A 24,162-nucleotide genomic window follows, 5' to 3' on the forward strand; every position below is an offset into this window, starting at 1 on the left:
AGGAGATCTAGCCAGCTCAACACCAACAGCTAGAAACTCAGGATCCTGTTATTGAAATGATATACTTAGGCCAGTATAACATCCAGCTCATTCTAGATACTGCTGTGTATGTGACTCTGCTGGTCAGAGCCTACAGGGGGCAAGAGGAGGTTACATAATGATAATAATAATAATAATACATTTGTGTAATTTCGTTTTCTAAACAAATCTTAGTTATTTTTTGTTTTTATAATGCATTTGCACTGAAAGGATTTGTTTAATTAATATTTGTGAACTTTCATTTTCATATATTTTTTAGCAGTTATTGTTCATATTGTGCTTAATTTATTAATTAAACGCGTTATTGATAATGAAGTAGCCTATGCCTCTCATTCATGTTCATACTATGATGACAGTGGTTTGGGGCCCCCACTCGAAGATTTTGCATGGGGCCCCAAACATTGAGATATATATGAATGATACTGTATCTCTTTTTATGTCGATGGCCCCAAAAGGCCCAGAAGCGGCCTTGGCCCGCCCGCTCTGTCCCCGCCGCAATCCCTCTCTCTCCAACCCGATCTCATGGGCTGCGTACAGTATGTATGACACGCGGGTGTTTTCTCGTGGAATACTTTCCGCGTGCAGTTCAGACGCACTTCGCCTCGTTACATTCATACATAGTTTACGAGTAGGTGTGTTTCCCCTGACACGGTTGTCCTCTTTTTCTCAAATGCCATTGTTTTTTCGTGCAAGCGATTCATCTGGTTATTTGTCAGTCGAATCATCTTTCTTGCTCGTTCATTTGTGATGTTGACACCACACCAGGTTAATGTTAGTTGGGGCTTTCACACAGCCAGACAACTTCTATCTGTTTGGCCATATCAAACGTGTGCTTGCAGCTGAGCCGGTGTGCGCGCAGCGTCTGACCTGAGTAAACACACCGCACGTGTCTACTGGGTTCCTTCTGGTAATTAGCAACATCGTTCCCATTGTAACAGCAATAAAATGTCAGCGTGTCACTCAAGTATTAAAAAATATTTATTTGGTGCATATTTTGCTGTTTGCTGCTGTGCTTATTTTTTACATGTTAAAACGTGGTTGCCACTATGGCAACCAAAGGCCAAGAAATGGTTGTCAATTTTTTGGGTTGCCCGGAACTGGGCATCCGTTAATGTCGAGCCCTGCTCTATGTGTGCGCATGTGTGTGTGTCTATGTGTGCGCATGTGTGTGTGCCTGTGTCTGTGTGTGTGTTTATGTGTGCGCATGTGTGTGTGTCTGTGTCTGTGCGTGTGTGTCTATGTGTGGGCATGTGTGTGTGCGTGTGTGTCTAGGTGTGTGTGTGTGTGTGTGTGTGTGTGTGTGCGCGCGCACACAGACGTGTGTGTGTGTGTGTGTGTGTGTGTGTGTGTGTGTGTGTGTGTGTGTGTGTGTGTGTGTGCGTGTGTGTGTGCGTGCGTGTGTGTGTGTGTGTGTGTTGGAACAGAATCTCCTGATGCATAATTGTCTCAATCAATGGGCTAGAGTGAGATGGTTTGTCTTTTCTATGATCTTATTCCTTATGGTTTGAATAATGTCTTGTGTGAAGCACTGTGTGTGTGTGTGTGTGTGTGTGTGTGTGTGTGTGTGTGTGTGTGTGTGTGTGTGTGTGTGTGTGTGTGTGTGTGTGTGTGTGTGTGTGTGTGTGTTAGGGTTTCATATTTTTCCCGAAAATGAGCCATACCGGGAAACGGGAAATTAAGACCTCTTTCCCGGGAATCCTGGGAAATTTGTCGTGTATCTTTTTTTTTATAGTAGGAGAAATATAAGGAGAAATATACCTATGATGAATGTATTATTTGGTGCCATTAATATTAATTAACTAAGGCAAAACATCACAATTTAACTAACTTTTTAGGCTGTTTTTAGTAGGCTGCACCTATATAGGTATTAGGCTATATAGTGCCGTTAGAGTTGATATAATTCACCAATCGCCTGGATTAACGTATGAATAAATCCTGTAGTAGCCTAGGCTAAATATTTTCTTAGAGAGTTGTGGAAACTGCCGTGGAAGGAATGGAGCCGTAAACGCGTCGATCAGCCTGTTTTCACGCTCTTTTACGCACAACATCAATGCTGTCTGATACCTGTCAACGTGTGCTTTTATATGGGCTGCTGCGCTGCGCTCTGGCGGCTGCACTGCTCGTCTTCCAGCCGTGCCCAGACATCTCCATACCGCATACCGGAGCACGGCTGTATCAGACTATCTCCACCCCTCTGTGCACGGACATCGCCTACAACCAGACCATCATGCCCAGTGCCCAACCTGGGGCACACGAACCGAGGACGCACGGCTGGGCTGATTGTCGTTTTCACCGCTGGTGAAGTTTGCACGGTGCTCAATCTCCGTCTCGTAGGCTACTGCATTAACGGTCATGGCACAATCCCCTCAAGCAAGTCAGAAGTGTAGAAAAGAAAAGAAACATCGTGGACTTTGTGTTTATTAGGCTATGTTGTGCAATAAGCTTTCAGTGTGTTCCACCGGCGCACAGCGCACAAAGGCACATGGCCAAAACACGCCGAAATAAAATCAGAAATTAATTCCACTCTGCAAAGGATATCAAATTTCAAATGACTGGCTGTAGCATTGTTGTCAGAGAAGATGGTATTAAAATCTGCCTGCAATACCTTGTTATTTGGTGCTATATAAATAGAAAATTGATTGATTGTTGGTTGATTGATTCACTTTGATGTCTCTGAAATGCCTATAGACCTTATTCGATTGACGTCACTCACGTACTGGCACGCCCACCGCCGCCATATTGTTGACATAATGCAGCAGCTCTCAAAGTTACAGCCTATGTGAGAGCAGCGTTTATAGGAAGTTAGCCGCTGTTAGCGTTACCTGTATCGTTCCAATTGTGTTCGGATGGTGACCTGCGTTAGGCATGGCTGTAGTAATGACAGCAATAAAGTCCCCGTGGTTTGTTTCTATCTCTACCGTCCACAGACGTGAAGGGAGCGACACTGAGGATCCGTTAGCAGCACAGGAGAGGTGTGGATAGTTAGTTGAGACAGGTGAAACTTTCTGACAGCTCCTCACAGCAAAGTCTGTTCACCTCGTTCTTTTGTTTATTTATTACAGGCATTAACGGCTGCCGTCGGCAGCATACAAATAACAAGTGTGGGGTTTTTATTGGTGTCATTAGCATCACTATTTTGTAATGGAACAGAAACGACAATAAGGCTGTTACTAGTTGTCAGCTGCAGCGCTGTGTGCGCGCAGGACGGTATGTCAACAATATGGTGCTGTCCAGGGTTAGAGAATAAGGTCTATACATGTACATCGTGATCATTTAATGACTTTACAATGCTTACAGTAGCCTAATATATTACATGTTCTTTTAAAACATAGGCTACATCATTTAAGAAAGTAAACTGTCGGCATATTTATATTCTATTTCTATATAGTGTGTGTGTGTGTGTGTGTGTGTGTGTGTGTGTGTGTGTGTGTGTGTGTGTGCAGGAAACTGCTGTTGGTTTTAAACAGAGTTCAATGTGAAACCACGCCCTCTTTGACCTCTAACTGCTCCTTCATACTTTAACACTCCATTTAAACTTTCAACGAGTCAGCACTTTTAGGACTTTATCAGCTTAACTCAGCTTTAATTTATCGTTTGTACTATTTGAGAAATCACAGTTTATGTTTGATGCTTTTTTCAGCCTTTATAATGGGACCAGCCTTGAGTGTGTCTCACATAGCAGGCTGGACTTTAGACTAAATCCACACAAAACTGTGACAGTTCACACAACTTTAACACAACATACATATATTATACATCAAACTCTTGAGCTACTTCTGCTCTCACTCACAAAGTCTAAATATAAGTGATGTGATGGATAGTTTTTGAGATATTAACGTTTGTTTGGCACAACTCATACTAGTTAACTGAGTTCACTAAGTGCTGTTTTTGTTGTTGTGATGTCATGCTGATTCGTCCTATATAAATAAAGTTATTTATTTATTATTATTAGTAGTAGTTGTAATATTATATTACTATTTGAGGGTTTTTTAAATAAGTGGGTTTTTAATTTCTTTATGAAGTTATAAACCTGAGAGAGAGACATAGACAAAACAGAGAGAGAGAGAGAGAGAGAGAGAGAGAGAGAGAGAGAGAGAGAGAGAGAGAGAGAGAGAGAGAGAGAGAGAGAGAGAGAGGTGTAGATTGTGGTAAGAAGTGGTCTCAGCTCATCTAAACACAGTTGTTTGTGCTCATCTGTACGATGGCAGTGTGTCAGGATTTTCCATGGACACACCTACTTTTCAGAGCAGCACGCCCACGGGCGCGTTTGGGAGCACAAAGCTGCTTGCTATCTTCCCGGCACCGGGCGCACGGCCTGCAGGTGTGCAGGTGGACGATAGGAAAGAGAGCCAGCACAGACGCAAACGCTACCGCAGATGCCTTCTGCACCGGTGTACGCTATAGGGCCCCAACGCTTTAACGAAACATGTCCTCCTAACACTAAACTAGACCGAACTCATAATCCATTCATCAAATCCCACCAAAAGTAAGACATGTTGAGCAGTGTTGCTGGAACACACCCAAACTACCACTAGTGGGTGCTAAAAATGCAAAAAGTTCATATCTTATCTAGGGCTCGGTGTCGTTCTTCGATACCAATTTTTAGAAAAATCCATTTTAACAAAAATAAAACTGCATTACACATTGACAGTTATGATACAAATCTTTAGTTTTTTTTTTCAAGTTTTACAGCAGAAAAAAAACCTACTGTATTTAACATAACTTTAAGTTGTCTAAACTTGTTGCTGTCCCTACAAAAAAATATTGGAGTACTACAAAGGAAATAAATGTAAAACAAATAAATCAGTGCAATAGTTTTCAGTGCAAAACGGAGAGTTGCAAATCAGTGTTTAATATTCACTGATGCAACAGAACGCTATTCTTGTCCAAACTGATGAGACAGCTCCACTTCATGCATGGAAGACAAAAGTTGAGCATTGACTAGCCTATCAATATAGCCTTAATGGCACAAAGTGAATCCCATTTATATTCAACAAACTATCATGACATCAGCGTTTGTTAACGAGTTGCTAAAAATACATAATGGGCGATAACTGCCCGCTTGCATATAACGTTAACACTAATTAATTGAACATCTAACGCTAGCGTTGCAGATCAGTGTTTAATGCTCACTGCTGCAACAGAACGTCATTCTTGTCAAAACTGACGAGACAGCTCCACTTCATGCATGGAAGACAATAGTTGAGCATTGACTAACCTATCAATATAGCCTTAATAGGGGTTGACCGATATGGGTTTTTCATGGCCGATACCGATACCGATTATCGCGAGTCAAGCAGACCGATAACCGATATTTTGGAACCGATATATATTTGCAGTAAAATTGAAAATCTTGGTGTCAAATTTTTGAATAACACGACCCATTGTAAAAATGCATTTTCTTCAGTTTATCCAACTGCAATATATAGCAATACAACAAAGGACCACTACACCCTAGGACCTGGAGTATTGTTTGCTGCATCAGAGAGAACGTGAATTGGGAATATTGTATTAAATCTGATGATGTGCAGTTGAAAACATCGAGATTGAAATTCTGAAGAAATATGTTGCCAGAGACTGGCTGAGGGCTTTTTGTCCTCTAGTATGTTTTGTTTCTTCCCGTTTACCATGTTCCCTCCTGCCAACTGTACTGTATGTGAGAGAATTTGGCTTGACCTGAAAAAGCAATTTTTTTATATGACTGTCAAAATGTTTATTTTATTGTTGATCTGTGAAACCGGTTGGACATCAAAACAAAGGTGCGGAATGTTTGTCAAAACGTGAAATTAGACAGCACGAAATGCAAAATGCATTTTCTTCAGTTTATCCAACTGCAATATTAATTGAAAATAGTCACACTATTAACATTAAGCAAAGTGGTGTGTGTGTGTGTGTGTGTGTGTGTGTGTGTGTGTGTGTGTGTGTGTGTGTGTGTATGTGTGTGTATATTATCAAGATAAAGCTGTGGACTTATACTTTTAACAAACTAACACCGACTCACTACAGTAACAAAATAATAGAGGGTTTCCCTCCGCTTACACCTGACACTAACCTCACCCCCAGGCTCTCTAAGGAGAATACTGAAACAAACATGTTCATCCGTGCATCCGCCGACGTAATGTCTCATCCTCGTTTATTCGGTTCCTTGTTTCATTGCAAACAGAGTACGCTGACGAAATGTCTCATCCTAGTTTATTCGGTTCCTTGTTTCATTCCAAACAGAGTACGCTGACGTAATGTCTCATCCTCGTTTATTCGGTTCCTTGTTCCAAACAGAGGCAGAGAACAGAAAAAAAGTCCGTTCTGCAGCTTGCCCAGACATGCCAATGTATTTTTCGGACACGCAGCGCGACTGGATCAATAAAACAGCTTCGCTACTGACAACCATGGCCATTTGATTAAAAAAGAGCGACGCTACACCGTGGACACGCTATGGAATTAAAAACTAGTGCCCCAATGCAGCGGTGGTGATAAGTTTGAGTTGAACTTGCACAGCACTGCAGGCACCAACGTTACTCAAAGATATATTATGCTATCAGTACACAAATAATCTCTGTTATCTTGTTATCGTTATCACTGCAACAAAGTGCATGCGCGCATTTTCAATTAAACTGCTTCATCTCTCTCACATAGACCTATCTCCATGCTCCACTTTGCACTGTGCGAGGCAGCGCTTCATACGAATCGCTCATAAGATCGTGGTGTTTTTGCAATGTCAGCGTAGGTAATTATTATGTATATTAACTTTATTACAACTTTGGCATGGCAATATCTGCTGCTTTACCTTTAACACTGTGACTGTCACAGTCACAGCCAACTCGAGTCCGCTGCATTGGCACAGGCAGGCAAGAGCTCAGACGGGCCGACGAGCCTCCCTCTGTGCAGGCTAAAGAGCACTGAGGTGTCAGATTTCATCTCTGAGCAGCCCTCTGATAGGCGTGATATGTAACCAATCAGATAGCGCTGTGGGCGGGACATTGCTCCAGATCACACAGAGGGAACTACTGTATAAGAGGCTTCTTCCAGGTGCAGCAGTCGCAAATTAGCGCATTTTTTAATTAAATTATTATATCGGCAAACAGCCAATGAAAATGCCGATACAGATAATCGGCAAAATGCTGAATATCGGCCATAATAATCGGCCAAACCGATAATCGGTCGACCCCTAAGCCTTAATGGCACAAAGTGAATCGCATTTACATTCAACAAACTATCATGACATCAGCATTTGTTAACGAGTTGCTAAAAATACACAATGCCCGCTTGCGCATAACGTTACCGCGCCAATTAATTAAACGATCTAATGCTAGCTACAACTCACAGCCAGACTGTCAGACTGAGGGATCTGATAACCGCTAACATCAACAGCAACTTGCGGTAAGCTGACCCACCTCTCGATTATTTCTCTTGTCTGTGGAAACCAGTCCCAGCTCCACTTGTCTCCGCACCGCACGCTGCCTGCCTCACAACAAACACACACCGGCTAAAGTGGGCGTAACTTTCCCTGCATGCTTCTACATGACAGCCAATCACCAGCCGTATTAGAGCGTGGTGTGCAAGCATGTCGCATGCTTATAGGCTCAATGACGCTGTTTTGTTTTGGTATCGAAAATTGGTATCGATTGACAAGGGAGGCTTCGATACCCCTTAGTATCGATGCTTTCATTTCGGTGCCAAGTAAGTATCGAAACTCGATACCAAGCCCTATAATCTTATCTGTATTTCTCTATCTCTATATGTGTCTATATACCTACAGTATAGTAATGTTTTGTCTCTCTGTCTGTCTTTTCAAATTGTGCCTGGACGCCTCAATTGCCGCTTGCAGCTATATTTTTTAACTTGAACTGTTCTCTCTTAGAAAGTCCCTCAGGAGGGTTAGGGTTATATATACGCTTATAAGTCATAATGGTTATAGGCTCACAGCTGCTTTCACATTAAGTCTCTTAGAAAGTCCCTCAGGAGGGTTAGGGTTATATATGCTTATAAGTCATAATGGTTATAGACTCACAGCTGCTTTCACATTAAGTCTCTTAGAAAGTCCCTCAAGAGGGAGCTATTGTCCACGGTCGTTCATACAACTAAAATTAGGCGGTCACACCAAGTCAGTTTCCTTGTAAGTGAAAACATACCTTGGTGAATAAAATAACTCTGATTCTGATTAAAGACCTGACATTGAAGTTAGTTTGTTAATGAATCAAACTAAATACACACTTACATCTCCTCAGACCTGGTTCCAGCCTCTGAATTCCACCATGGTCCACACTGGAGGAATAAACAAAGTCAGATGAGCAGATTTCTCCTCTTCTCACTGAGACAGAGAAGATGTGTGTAACTCTCAGCCTTCTAGCAGGCGTTGTCTCTCAATACCTTAGAGTCTCCAGTCTCCAGTGTGGATCCTCCAGTCCATCAGAGAGGACCTTCACTGAGGCTCCTGGACGATTGTAGCTCAGGTCCAGCTCTCTCAGATGGGAGGGGTTGGAGCTCAGAGCTGAGGCCAGAGAAGCACAGCCTTCCTCTGAGAGCAGACAGCCTGACAGCCTACACACACACAGACACACAGACACACACACACACACACACACACACACACACACACACACACACACACACACACACACACACACACACACACAGACACACACACACACACACACACACACACACACACGGTTTCATTATATATGGAGGTATAGATCATTGATTGTAAAAAGATTGCCGCCCTGGCGGTCAATCCCAGTATAGGTCACAAGTCCCGCCTCCGCCATGTTAGTGGGTGGGAAATGAGCCAAACTAAACAATCAACGTACACATCAGATATTATTTCCCAAAGGTGGTTTCTATCATTTTAGATCATTCTTATCAAGATTCAAGATTCAAGATTCAATAGTTTTATTGCCATATCAACCAAAATTGATTGGAATTTGTCTTGGCATGCTCAACAGACAAAACAATCACAGTAACAGACCATGAGAGACAGACAATACAACTACACATCTGCTGCAATGTATAAAAAGTAGGAACATGCAATCAAAAACAACTGCAAAATGCAAAACAGTATGCAATACAGTGTACAGTGCAAGGTAGGCACAGGCGGCTAGTGCAACAAAAAAAGTGCACAATGCATTAAAGTGTCTGGTGCATTAAAAGACCAGGGAGTAAAATTAAGTTGGGGTGGTGAACTGAACTGAGGAGGAGTTAAGGGCCCTCACTGCTTCAGGGTACGAGCTGTTACGCAGACGAGTGGTTCGGCATTTGATGCTGCGTACCCTTCTTCCCGAAGGAAGGGGGGCAAAGAGAGCATTGGCTGGATGGGAGGGGTCCCTTATTATCTTCAGCCCTAGCTTCAGTATGCGCTCGTTATAAATATCGCATAATCTCGGCAAATCCTTACCTACAATCTTCGATGCCGTTTTCACGACCCTGTTCAGCTCTTCTCTGTCTTCAGCTGAACAGTTACCAAACCAAACTGTGATAGAGAATGTGAGCACACTCTCTATCATAGCTCGGTAGAAGTGACACATCCCTATCTTTGAGACTTTGAATTTCCTGAGTTGCCTCAGGAAGAACAAACGTTGGTGGGCTTTCTTTACGATAAGGCTCACATTGACGTTCCATTTAAGAGAAGAGGAGATCGTGGTCCCCAGGAATTTGAAACTTTCCACCTTCTCAACAGCCTGATCATTTATGATTAAAGGCTGGAGTTCAGCTTTATTTTTGCGGAAATCCACAATCATCTCCTTGGTTTTGGAGATGTTGAGGGTTAAGTTGTTCTGGGCACACCACTCGACAAGTGAAGAGACTTCTGCTCTGTAAGCTGTTTCATCATTACAGGAGATCAGACCTGTCACGGTGGTGTCATCTGCAAATTTAAATATTTTGACTAAGTCGGAAAGCGAGATGCAGTCGTTGGTATAAAATAAATAAAGTAAAGAGGACAAAACACAACCCTGGGGAGCACCCATGCTAATGGGCAGTGGCTTGGATAGCCTGTCATTGACTCTGACCACTTGTGACCTGTTGGTCAGAAAGTCAAATATCCAATCACACATGGACTTGTTAACGCCCATCTGAAGGAGTTTATCGCACAGCCTAGCTGGAATTATATTATTAAAAGCAGAACTAAAATCAATAAACAAAATGCGTGCATAAGTAGAATTGGCCTCAAGGTGCTGCAGGATGGAATGGATACAGAGGGATACAGCATCCTCTACAGACCTCTTCTTCCTATATGCAAATTGAAATGAATCAAGTGTCACATTAGACAGATACTTGGCTACTAGCTTTTCAAATACCTTCATAATTACAGAAGTCAAAGCCACAGGTCTGTAATCGTTTAAACAGCTAACATTTGTTTTCTTTGGTACAGGAACAATTATAGCTGATTTAAAACAAGCAGGGACTTTACACGCATTAAGGGACAAATTAAAGATGTCAGTAAAAACCAGAGATAATTCGTCTGTGCACCACTTAATAGTGGCTGCAGAAACCAGGTCGGGACCAGCTGCCTTTCTAGAGTTCTGACGTTTTAGCAGATTCCTAACTTCATGTTCCTCTATCAGGAACGGAGGATCTAGAGGCACAGTAGAGCTGGAGAAGCTAGAGTCAGCCATAGGCTGAGCCTCAAATCTACAATAGAACTCATTCATGCTAATCATGTTCAAGTGGTCATGTTTCTGATCAGTTTGTTTTTAAGTAGTTATTTGACGATATTCAAAGGGATGATTGACAGCTGTGGCAGCCAGTCTCAAGCCGTCACTGGCTTCTCCCTTCATCGCAGCCTTGTGTATGCGTGTTGGGGAATAGTAAGTTGCATAACGTTATGGCCAGACGGGTTCTGCTTGATGTGTGATCATCAGCTAACGTTAGCTGTTAGCTATTGAAGCATTGACTATAATGCAGGGGTGGGCAACATTTTGTTTTCTCCAGAGGGCCATACTGGTTTACATAAAGTAAGCTTAGGGCCACACAATGGACATCATACCTGCCAACATGATTTTCATGGGAGTCTATTTTTAACCCTCTCTCCCGCTGTGATTGGTCATTTCTCCTGTTAATCCCCTGATATAATATAATAGTGATACAAATCAAATGGCTGTATAGCAGATGAGATTTATTCACATAACTCTGCCTTTTATTGAGTTTTGGGGGGTTGTTTTGTTTTCTGTTGAGGACATTGGGGGCCAGATTGAGATGGCCCAGGGGCCGGGTCTGGCCCTGGTGCCGCATTTTGCCCATGTGTGCTATAATGTCACACAAGAGTCACACAAACAAACACTGGAGGTTTTATTTGGGGTAAAGCATGAGGAGAGTTTTTATAATGGATATCTCAGAGAAGTGCTTTGACTGTGGGGATGTTGTTCACAAGCTCCTCTCCTCGTAGCTGTTATAAGGATATACAGAAGAGACCAGGCAGCCTGACTAACATTAGTTAGAGCCCCAGACTGAGAGGCAGACCTGGGCTGCCCAGTAAACCCTATGTAACCTACATAGGGTGGCCATTTCCATAACACCAAAAAGGAGGACACGTTACAACTCACGATATGATACTATCACGATACGTTGCCCACGATAATGATGGTATCACAATATGGCGATTCTGCCATACTCGATACATTGCAAGATTTATTTACCATACATCACAATACCTGTGCAACTGAATTAGAAAAAATACCCTTGAAAAGGCTAAATGCAGGAACTATGTAATAGTCTGCTATGTTATTACAGGAACTTTGTAATTCCATAGACTCCCAACCGCCCGCTGTATGCTGTCTCTCTCCTGTAGCCCTGCCTACTCATGGGTGGCACTGTTGGATTCTAGGTGAAAAAATACATTATAGTCCTTTAGAGCCATCGCGATCTGACCTTCTGTTTCCCAGAAAATGTCAACATTTCTCTGATTGGATAGTGGGAGGTGGACTATATGTCCGCCCTGCATGCAGGGCTACTGGAGAGAGACAGAGTACAGCGGGGGGTTTGGAGTTAGTTACTGACCAAACACTCTATTTCAGTGATTGCTGTCAGAATATAGAGCCATTTAACATTTAGGCTATTTTAACACAAAAACATCGCTGAATGGACCTTTAAACAATGTTAATGTTGCCTTGTAATCTGCAAGTGGTTTTCTTAGCAGTTGGGTTTGGGTTTGGCCATGGTGAGGTGTAGCAGCACCTGGTGGAGATCTGCACTCTACTGAGTGCACTTTTCTACTTTTGTTTTACTTGTGTTTATGCCTACAAAGCAAATGTTACTTTGTACTTGTGTTCTCCCCTGGAAGTGATTTTGGTATAGATGGGCCATTGTATTTAAGCAAGCAGTATTCTACCATAAGTGTGACCTGTATGCTCAATATATACAGTATATAGGGAGCCAATATTTTGCTCATCATTGTAGAGCCACAGAACAGAAAAGAAGATATTAATGACATTAGAGTGAGTGAGTGTTTTTGAACATTTTCAGCACATTTTAACAACCATAATAATAATACTGATAACTGTGATATACCATTCAGCCTAAAAATAGCCAGATATGATCTCTATTAAATAAGTTTTTTTGGGTCTTAAATTATGGTTGTTGAGGTCTTAAAAAGTCTTAAAAAGCATTAAATTTGACTTTGGAAATAGTGCAAGAACCCTGAATGTGATGTGTGTAGTTCTGCCTCTTCATTTTGCCCTCAAAATGCACCTGATCCATTTTACTTTACGATGTACTTCTGTGTGTGTGTGTGTGTGTGTGTGTGTGTGTGTGCATGTGTGTGCGTCTGCGTGTGCGTGTGCGCGTGCGCGCGCGCGTGTGTGTGTGTGTGTGGGGGGGGGGGACGTCCCAAGCGGGTCCGAGGTCAGCCACATTCTCATTGGGGGCTGAGCACTCTACTGAGTGCACTTTTCTAGTTTTGTTTTACTTGTGTTTATGCCTACAAAGCAAATGTTACTTTGTACTTGTGTCCGAGTTAAGGTATCTATAAAATATAATTTGCTGTACAAAACACCCTTAAATTTTGTGCTTATGTTTAACCTAAAATGTTTAACCTTATGAAGAAGATTTAAGGGTGTTTTGTGCAGTCCATTCTATTTTATGGACACTTAACTCGGACCCTAATGGAAATCTTAACATAAGGAGCTTTGTGCAACTGGGCCCTGATCCTAAAATCGCCCCTGGTGTTCCGACATGTCTTCAGTCCTACTCCCCACGTGGGCTACCTCGCCAAAGGGCCTTTCTGTGTGGAGTTTGCATGTTCTCGCCGTGCTCCACTGGGGTTCTTCCATATATAAGCCTCACTAAAAAGATGCACAAGATCGTCGTCTGACTGGCAGCAGTTGGAAGAAGTTGGTCCCCGGGTGCTTCACTGAAGCTGCTCACTGCTCCATGAAGGAACGAGGGATGAGCCAGGATGGGTCAAACGGGGAGGACAAATTGCACAGTGCCTCCAAAAAAGTGTGTGTGTGTGTGTGTGTGTGTGTGTGTGTGTGTGTGTGTGTGTGTGTGTGTGTGTGTGTGTGTGTGTGTGTGTGAGAGACAGGGTTTGTCCGTCCGGTTTAATAAAGTACATTTAGTAGCGACGGTCCACTGATGATAAATCTTGGCCGCCGCTCCTTCAAAATAATATGAAATGTCCTTAAAAATGTCATGAAGTCACAATGACATGGCTCTGCAGTAGGGCTGCACGATATTGGAAAAAACTGACATTGCGATATTCCCTGCCCCTGCGATATATATTGCGATATGAAAAAATACAGATTTTCACCAGATTACCAGAATAGCTCTATTTTAAAGAAAAGAATACTTCTAGAATGATTGGGATGATTTTGTAGAGGAGTCCATCTGATTTTGGAGGGGAAATTAGGTATTTTAATGTTTCTCAACCACTGGGCTGTCGCCTATACTGTAGGCCTCAGAGCGTCATCTATCAGGGTGCATACACATTTTGACCAATGGATTTCCATGACTTAGGCTACATACATGAAAAAGTGAGTAAGTTATGACATTCTACTTTAAAATGTCACTAGCCTACACTTCACTTAGTGTAATGCAGCCTTTAAAACCAGGGAAAGACAACATGTATGCTGTATCACCATATTACCATATCCAACATCTAAGACCATATAGTCTCATATCACAATATTGATATACAATTGATATATTGCCCACCCCTAATATTGAGTGCCAGAATCTACCTCCCAATGATGCTATTTGCAGAAAAACATTAGATTTCATTGATTATAATCACTGCTTTCAACTTCTTTCGTTCTTCTAACGTTTCAATAAATCAACAATGAAACACCCCTGCCACTTTACACACTTGGTCTGACCCCCCGGAAACCCCCTCCAGAAACGACCAAGTGGTACACTCCGCATCTGCGGAGTTCCGGTTTTTGAGCGCAAGGCTGGCAGTACAGAGAGACGAGGATTCACATGCAGCCGACCGGTGACAAACAATTCATTCGTGAAAAGTAATAAATATACATTTAATTGCCCAGATATGTCTCTTCTCTTTTTATTTTCACTGACATGTTTTGTGTAAATAAGTCGCTATGTATGATTAACTCTACCGTAACGTTACTGCTATCATGTGATGCAACATCAGAGACTTGAAGGGGAGAGACAGCCACAGTGATAACACGGACAACTTCTCAGTAATCAGCCTTCGTGTCATAAGTTGCGGTCTTGCTTTTTGGTGTTTCAAGAGTAAATATCTCCACTCCACGGACATGTTGAGTTACAGCAGCCAGCCTGCTGTATGCGAGTGCGCTGCAAACTGTGGACAAGTCCGCCTCCGCAACCACATCGTTTACAGACGGGCTACTGTCTGTCAGCAACGCAACATAAGCAAAAGATAATTCAATTTAGGTCTCTGTGCATGTTTGTTGTGTTGAAGCTAAGCACTAAATGAGTGAGTACAGTAGCGGGGCGTCTCTCTCCTTTGAGAGAGCCTGCATTTCACTCAGTAGGCTACCCCTAAAGTGAGAGTTTATCAAGCAACATGACGAGTTAATTTGCTTTTGACATCGCACGTCCTGCGATGTGACTATCGCGCATGCGCACATCGCAATGTCGATGTGTAAACGATATATCGTGCAGCCCTACTCTGCAGAGAGCTTTTATTTTGACTGAGATACATGTGTGGAAGCAACAATACTCATAGGTGGAAAACAGCAACAGTTGTATGTTTTGGAGGAACTGACAATGATCAAGAACATGCGGTCGTCACGCACGGCTAAAATAGAAACCACTTAGCGGATGGAGAAGCTTTTCACTACAGTCTGCCACACTGTAGTGAGCAGTCATGCTCACAAGAACGGAGTAGACGCAGGATCTCAATATATTCAATATATATCACTGATGTGACATCAAAGTAAGTTTACGTTCAGAACTACTCTCATACATTAGTGTTTAGACCCAAAACATGACTGACAGTGTTATCTCATTTGTGTGTGTGTGTGTGTGTGTGTGTGTGTGTGTGTGTGGGGGGGGGGGGGGGGGGGAGAGAGGGAAAGAGGGAGAGAGTGTCACTCAACAATGTCTTGCAAATACATTTTTTTTGTGAATGCCATATTTGATGAGCTGTGGGAGCCGTGTCAAATCACATGAGGAAAGCTGTGAATGGATCTTACCTGAGAGTCTCCAGTCTGCAGTGTGGACTCTGCAGTCCAGCAGAGACCAGCTTCACCCCGGAATCGTGAAGCTCGTTGTCACTTAGGTCCAGCTCTCTCAGACTGCAGGACTGGGAGCTGAGAAGTGAGGCCAGAGCTTCACAGCTTCTCTCTGACAGCTGACAGCCACTCAGTCTGCATGAGAATTAGTGATGGAGACAAACAACTTTAAAATGTTTTCCATTTAGTACTCGCGTCACATTTTGATAAAGCGCTTTTTGTTTTTGCCAGTATAGGTGGTGCTATGTAGCCTGACTCCACCAGACGGGGGCGGCATTGTTCCACAAATTCACAATCCACCTCAGTCTGGCCCTGGCCTCAGAGATGCATTCAAACCGGCCGCCACACAGGCGCACCAATCAGCGTGAGCTAGGGGCGGGCTTTAGGCGAGACCGGGTGTGACGCCACCGAGAGGCGCCTCTGCGTTTGTAGTTCTTTCACTATTCAACATGGCGGCGGCTACCGAGGCTAGCTCCAGTGTGCTAGTCAAACATTCTATTCAAAACAATAAGCTAACATAAACGTTAAACACTTGATCTTACAGTGAGTACGAAACCGTAACTGTATTGCTGTAATGTTATCAACTATGAATGTTAGTAAACAAGACATTGTTGTAGAATTTGGGGAGATATCCCAGCCTAGCGGTCTGAAGGCTAACTTATTAGCTGTAAGGCTGTAATGGCTAACGGCTAGCCATTCACGCAAGTCACACAAACACAAAGCCCTTCTCACTCTCACCACAGCCCAGTAAACATGCAATCTGTTAAACCATCATTTTTGTTCCAAATCGAAATAAATCATAACGTTAATCAAAATGCCACTGAATTATTAGCTAATCAACACAGAACTGCAAAGATCAGTGTGATGTATTGTCCCTTTACTGCTAGCTGAAGTGTATTCTGCTGATTGGAATGTTGGCTGCTGTTTAATAAACCACGTTAACTCACGTTGGTGTCCGAGTGACATATTATGTTATACAGGCGAGATTAAAGATCTCAGGATACAATACAACAATCAGTTTATCTGATATTTTCCCCCGCTTGCATAAATTATACTGTGAAGTGTGAATATAGCTCTAGCATATAGTAGTCCTATATGTCTGATATTTTGGAGCTGTTATTCGAGAAATTGGTTTATCGATAGAACATACCGGTAGCTTAAGATTTTGCACTTGTACTTTAGATAGGGGGTAAACAAACGTCATGGGAGCCAATACTAGGAATACGGTATATCAACAAGGAACCATTCTTAAAGTTAGAGATTATATCCAAATACATGCTGCATGGTGTAACCAGGGTGTTTTTCCTCTTCTCTGTTGACGTCCTCTGGGCTCCAGGCAGCTCCCTTTCGCAGATTCATCTGACAACATCTTTATGCATTTACATCGTCTTATCATTTGACCCAATCGTCTCAAGACCAGCAGATTATGTAACAACAACACCACACACGGCCGTCATTTCTCCGTTTAGTTTATTATTACAAAAGTAAGCAAATAACATTCTCCAGTCATGCGTAAATATCTACCATTCCACTGACACATATGCTAAAATTCACCAGTTAAATAGTAGCGTTAAATCATTATATTGTATCAAAGCATTTGGTTGTTGCCATGATCATAAAGGCTAGAGAGCGTTGCGTCTCCATGACGTTAGCCGCCCAGGGTGCGTGCCACTCGGTGTCATATCGTGTCATCAGTTCCCTGAAGAAACGAACAACGATATGTGTTATGAATGAATCGCTGTTAACGTTAACATTAATCATCAATCATCAGACGTAGCACCCCAACCTCCAAATGTTGCTATCGTTAGCGTAACATCAGTTAATCCAATCAGTTACATTTAACGTGCAAAATGGCCTACCTGCACTTCATCCTCAGTCAGACATCTGCAGTAATTCTTCTTTATTTTGGCAAATTGAATAGTCAATGGTTGCACCCAATATTCACCTTACAAAAACAGCAAAAAATCTGCGACCTCCATGCTAACTATTAGCAATTGTAGTCCTAGCTGATCAGGCGCTGCTACGTCATGAAGGGAAGTCGATCTGATTGGTTGGCGCTGGCAAGCCCAGACGGTGACAGACAGACGGTCCATCCAATCACCTGCCTAGTAGCTTGAAAAAAGTGACCGCCCTCTTCAGCAATGTAGCTTGGCCGAATCCAGATGGATGTTGTTTGTGAAACAGATATTTGAAGCAAACTCATCGATCTGGCAGCGTCAGGTTAGGTGCTATGCCGAATAGCACAAAATTAGTAGGGCTGACCCAAAAAAATCAACGCTTCAAAGCTAGAATCATTGCCATGGTAATCGACCCTCAAATCAGCAATCAACGCTTTGTTGTTATTGTTTTTTTTCCCCTCCTCTCCTCTCTCTTTCTCTCTCCATAATATTCTAACGTGGAGTGTAGCTTTGTGAGACAGTCTCTAGTTTCTAGTAGGAACTCACACTGGCACGCGCCGTGAGAACAAACAAATGCACCCAACAGCCAGTAGCCACAACTGACGTTGAGCTGTGGTCTGCAGAGCTGTTGTAAACATGAATCTTCGTACACTTCTTTTCTAACCCAGTGTGAGTAACGTTACAAGTGTTCAAGTGAATTCAAGTCCTTTAATTTGTTTATAATGTTATGAATTAGCAGCAGTCACAGATACTAACGTGAACGTGACGTTCGATCTGTCTATCACATGGATTTGTTATTACTGACTGGTAGTGAAACTGAAGTTGGCTGCGTCCATCACATGGATGTACATACAGCCAGAGTGCACGTCACATTAGGATTATCAACACGTGGAACGTGTTGTTATTATGATGTTAAATTCACAACATTTCATGGCAAACTGGACTTTTTATTTTTGTGTGACTCACCACCCCCCAAGCCCCCCCCCCCCCAAAAAAAAATACCGGCGTAGAAGCTTTGATTATGATTGATTTTATCTCCGCGAAGCGTCAACGCTCTAATAGCTTTTGCACACCAAGTCCGTATTTTCGTCCAAAATTGACGCATGGAAAAAAAAGAATACGACCTCATTTGTGTCAAGCATCATTGACACACCAAGTCCGACAATTACATCCGTCATTTAAGTTTTCGGCCGAGGTTCGATTTTTTGCATTTTTCGCATCAGTCAATAGATTTTTGCGAGCTGGGACCCGTCTGTGTTTTCAGATGACGGATAAAAAAACACGCATATGAAAACAATCGGACTGTGTGTGCAAAGACCTTAACTATGGTATTTGGGACAGCCCTACAAATTAGGTAATAGACTGCCAAGTTCCCAGCAGCCCACTCCCCAAGTTTGAAGTCGATCTGAATAACGGCTCTTGAGATAAACCACATTTTGTGTTGCCAATAGGTGGTGCTATGCCAAATTGCACAAGATTTCGGCACTGCACTCCATCAGGTCCCCCTAAGCGCCATCCCCAAGTATGGTACATTATTAATACAATTTACAATTTAGTTTAATTCAATTAAAGTACTGTATTCTCATGATGCACCATGGATTTCTTACCACCATGACTAGATGCAGCTCATTGGCTATTGTTGTCATTAAATTATCAATAATGATTAACTTAGTCATCTGTTTTTTGCCTAACATTATGTATGATGTCATGATTGGTGGTTGTGATTGTGAACGTTCACGTTCACGTCACTATGATCACATTTTAATACAGTTAATATATCCAGTTTTATTGTCACCTACAAAGCTTTACTGGAGGCGTTGACCACTGGCAGCAGCCTCAGAAGAGCCTCCTCTGAAGCAGAGTATTTCTTCAGGTCAAACACATCCAGCTTCTCTTCTGATGACAGTAAGATGAAGACCAGAGCCGACCACTGAGCAGGGGAGAGTGTGTCTGTTGAGAGACTGCCTGATCTCATGTGCTGTTGGATCTCCTCCACTAGAGAATGATCATTCAGCTCATTCAGACAGTGGAACAGATTGATGCTTCTCTCTGCAGACGGTTCCTTCCTGATCTTCTCCTTGATGTACTGGACTATTTTCTGATTGGTCTGTGAGCTACTGGCTGCCTGTTTCAGGATATTCTTTAGGAGCTTCTGATTGGTCTCCAGTGAAAGTCCCAGGAGGAAGCGGAGGAACAAGTCCAGGTGTCCATTTGGACTCTGTAAGGCCTGGTCAATAGCAATCCTGTAGACTTTTGTGGCAGATGTTTTGCTGACCAACATCCTCAGATTTTTGACATTCAGTCGTGGCTTAGGCATTACGTTTGTGTTGCTGTTGTTGAGTGACAGGACCACATGAACAGCAGCCATAAACTCCTGCATGCTCAGATGGACAAAGCTGAACATCTTGGAGCTGTCCTTTGGCCCATCCTCCTCTTTGAAGATCTCTGTGAACACACCCGAGTACACTGAGGCTTCATTGAAGTCAATGCCACTCTTTTTTAGGTCCTCCTCATAGAAGATCAAGTTGCCTTGTTCCAGCTGCTGAAAAGCCAGTTTTGCAAGTGACTGAATCCAGCCTTTACCATCATACTTCTTTTCCGTCTGATCGATCTGAAACAACAAGAATTTGATGTACATCTCAGTCAGGGTCTTTGGCAGGTCTCTGTCACTGGTTTTCAACAGAGCCTTCAGAACTAGAGCAGTGATCCAGCAGAAGACTGGGATATGGCACATTGTGTGGAGGATTCGTGAAGTCTTGATGTGGGAGATGATGCTGCTGGCCTCCTCATTTGTGCATATCTTCGTGAAGTACTCCTCTTTCTGTTGGTCGGTGAAGCCTCTCACCTCTGTCACCATGTCAACAAAGTCTCCAGGGATCTGACTGGCTGCTGCAGGTCGTGTGGTCATCAAGAGGCGAGCAGCGGGAAGCAGTTTGCCCTTTATGAGGGCTGTCAGCAGCACATCCACTCTGATTGGCTCTGTCACATCAATAGAGCGCTTTTCATTGGCTTTGAAGTCTAGTTGAAGGCGGCTCTCATCCAGACCATCCAACACGAACAGGAGCTTGAAGTTACTCTTGTCATATCTGGTGTTTGGTGACTCCTGCAGTTCTTTGAAGATGTAATTCAGAGCCTCCTTGTTGATGACTTTGGTTGCCCAGATACATTCGTGAATTAGTTCTGCCAAACTAAAACTCTTTCCCTTCCATAAATTCAGCTGGCGGAAGGTGAAGGGGAATATGAGATGGACATCTTGATTGGTTCTTCCTTCACTCCAGTCCAGGATGAACTTGGCCACAAGGAACGTTTTGCCGATTCCTGCAATCCCAGTGGTCAACACTGTTCTTATGGGTCTGTCTTCTCCAGAAGGGTGTTTGAAGATGTCACTGAGTTTGATGGATTTCTCTGTGCCTGCTATCATTCTTGATGTCATCTCAATCTGCCGTATCTCATGCTGCCTGTGTATGTCCCATCCATATGTGATGTAGAGCCATGTGTAGATATCAACCAGATGTTGCTGATCCTTCTTCTCTAACCATCCTACTTGTACCCACTTAAATAGGTCCTTCAAGTGAGGTTGGAGTTCTTGTTGGTACCATGTGATGAGTTGTGGAGGCTTTGTTGTTTTCACCAGCAAATCTGTGTAGAACAAAGTAACATCCATGAAATCTAAACTGCAACTAAAAGTAAAGGCTATTTGACAGGTAGCATATTAACACATTGACTGCCAGCCGTTTTTTTTTGCTGTAGGTAGCTTCTGCCAAGCCGTTTTTTAAGGATTCTGGCTCATTTTACAAGAGCCGAGGATTCTTTTCTGCTTGGAGTTTGTGAACATACAATATCTCAAAAGTACTAATAGAATGTGTACTTTCTCTGTCTAAAAGAGTTAGTTTGTAGAGTTAGTAGTTATGTAAGCATTAGCAATTGAATACAGCATGGTTTCAGCGTCAGAAAAAAGATTCAGAGATAAACGGCTTTTTGTGAAATTCGATAGAACAGTCACTTTAACCATTCATTTTTGGCATCAGTAAGACCTAAACAATAGTTTTGAACAGTAATTTCCTCCATAACAGCAGGAAACTCCCCTCTGCTCAACTCCTCCCTCCGTGGGCGTTCTTCTTGGCTGCAGCGCCGTGTCACAAGCACTTTCCTACCTGTGCAAATGCACTTTCTCATACTCTCGACCTCTCAAATAAATTTCTGAATAGAAATTAAATTACTCTAAATTAGAGCGAAAAAGAAACAAAAAAGAATGGGTTGAAAATCCCATTCTAAAAGCCTTTTATGGCTGTTTCCAATTTGGTGCTATTTTGCAAGGCAAAATCGCCTGCTGCACCACAAGCTTGTCACCGGTCTCACTGCCCCGCTGCCGCTGTGCGGCTGTGCCTGGCTGTGCCTGTCTGCGTGGCCGCTCCCCGAGGAAGCCCGGCTGGACTCGCCCGCCTCCCGGAGCCCTGGCCGAGAGCTCCGATGAAGCCCCTGCGACTCTGGTCATATTTACGCTGCGTGCCTCAAAGTGTGCTCCATCCGCAATCCACCAGGCAAGTTTGCAATCCCGCACCGCCAGCAATCAGCGCGAAAATGAAAGCGCCTCCGCCAATCCATTTTCATGAGAATGGAAATGGATCACACTGCTTTTTGCTTGCCTTCCTACTTCCTTGTCGCCACTTAGTGGGTCGGTGGAATGGGTTGTACACGTTGTACACGTCCAATACTTATATAAGATATGTAAAAGGGTTAGATGCACAACCCACCGTCAAAAAAAAAAAATCGATGCCAACGACGTGTTTACACGTTGTTGGCAGTCAACAGCTGGATTCTGAAAACGTGTATACACGTTGTTGGCAGTGAACGTGTTAAACAGATGGTTGTGAGCTTGTTTTTATTTTTTTATTTTTTATTTTTTTATTTTTTTACTGAAGGTTGGTGCTCTGGGAATAACAAACATGTTCTCACTGTCAACATCAATACAATGTTTTCCTGACTACATGCAGCCTTAGTGGAACAGGCAGGTTGTGATATCAGGCAGTATTCAGATATTGCATTACAAGTAGCCGCTAATTAGTTATGGGTTGCTTCCATTCACAATTTGTTTTAAACATCTATTTTCCAGGGAAGGTTTTTGATGTGTGTGATCTCCGCAGTGCACCTAATATCCGTTAAACGTGAAAACTGAAAATATTTTATTTTTATTTTCAAATATATTTTTTCTGAAAATAAACATTGTTGAAATACTGAATTACTTTATTTGATTTAACAGTCAGTTGTTGACTACATGCAGATGTTAATAGAACTATTAGGCTACTTCATATGGCACTGAACAGTCACAAAAGTTAGACGTTGCGATGTTACGGAGCCTTGCTTGAGGACATTTTCTCTAACTGGACCTCTTTGAATTTTAATTGAATACCCCTGCCTTAAAGGATGGCTTTACCGGTAATCAACCCACTTTGTATCATTAATAATCTTGGTAATATAAGCACATGCGCAGTGTTTACCTCTCTGTGTTTTTTGGAGATCTCCCATTTCCTCCTCTGCCAAAGTGCTCCGTTCTGACGCGTTACGCGACCAAATGGGCTTCCAAATGGTCTCCCAAATGGGCTTGTAAATTGGGTGGACAAACCCTGTTATAGGGCCTGCGCCACTGCGTGCACTGGCCAAAAACACCTATGATGCAGTTTATTTCATTCACTGGACGAGTGGACCTTGCCAGCATATAGAAAAGCATGTATGGATATAGGGGGTTAGCCTGGTGTTGTTGGGGTCACTGATGGGACAGACTAACTATTCATTAAACAGGGATTTTCATTTTTGACAGTAAGTAAACTACACTTCTATTTGCTGTACACTAAATTGTGTGATTATTTGATTCCTTGTGTACATTCTGAATGATTACAAGAGGCATGTTGAGATTTGTCCTGATGGACCAATGACAGCATCTAAAAGAGTGTCATACCTAGCAACAGAGTGGACCACACCTCCTCACTAAGATCAACGTTCTTGACCATTACTCTCTCAGAGGTGAGTCACTCTGAGAAGAACTTTCTTAAATCACTCATAAAATATAACTCCTTGCTAGGAAGTTTTAGGCCAAGTTAAGACTCAGTTAAGACCTTCCTCATTTTAACAGCCATACTGGCAGTCAGGAAGAGCCAGAGAAGAGCTTTACCTTCAGTCTGACTGCTGTCAGTGGGAAGCTGATGAAGAGGAGCAGACTGTGGCTGACTCGAGGAAGCTCTTTTGTTCTCTGAAGAAAGAGAGACAGAGGAGGCAGGGAGAGAGAGAGAGAGAGAGAGAGAGAGAGAGAGAGACAGAGAGAGAGAGACACAGAGAGAGAGGGAGAGAGATGCAACATAATAAGGACACTTGTGTTTTTGTATTGAGGAATGATAAAAGACTACATTATTTGATGGCTTCGGCTGGCGTCTTGCTTCACTATAGTAGCGGGTGCTGGGGATGATGGGTAGGCTAATGTAGCCTTCGCCTATTGTTCAAAACTGACAAAAAAAATCTCAGAATCAAAGGTGAAATAATTAAAATGGATGCCCATGTCATTAACCTATCCTGAATCCTATTGT

The 24,162-nt window shown here is 42.8% G+C and overlaps 1 protein-coding gene across 1 annotated transcript in view; it reads right to left on the bottom strand.

Moving 5' to 3' along the window:
• The window catches only part of LOC310789401 (NLR family CARD domain-containing protein 3-like), an 86,499-nt gene that overhangs the window by 11,883 nt on the left and 50,454 nt on the right, over positions 1-24,162 (bottom strand). The window contains exons 5-9 of the mRNA XM_083651044.1: positions 23,754-23,831; positions 19,384-21,223; positions 15,648-15,821; positions 8,407-8,577; positions 8,255-8,301 (exon numbers count right to left, since the gene is read on the bottom strand). Coding sequence (XP_083507170.1) covers positions 8,255-8,301; positions 8,407-8,577; positions 15,648-15,821; positions 19,384-21,223; positions 23,754-23,831 — 2,310 coding nt within the window. The remainder of the gene's footprint in view (positions 1-8,254; positions 8,302-8,406; positions 8,578-15,647; positions 15,822-19,383; positions 21,224-23,753; positions 23,832-24,162) is intronic.

Source organism: Poromitra crassiceps (genome assembly GCF_964638095.1).
Source record: "Poromitra crassiceps genome assembly, chromosome: 14".
In the NCBI taxonomy this organism is placed as follows: Eukaryota; Metazoa; Chordata; class Actinopteri; order Beryciformes; family Melamphaidae; genus Poromitra; species Poromitra crassiceps.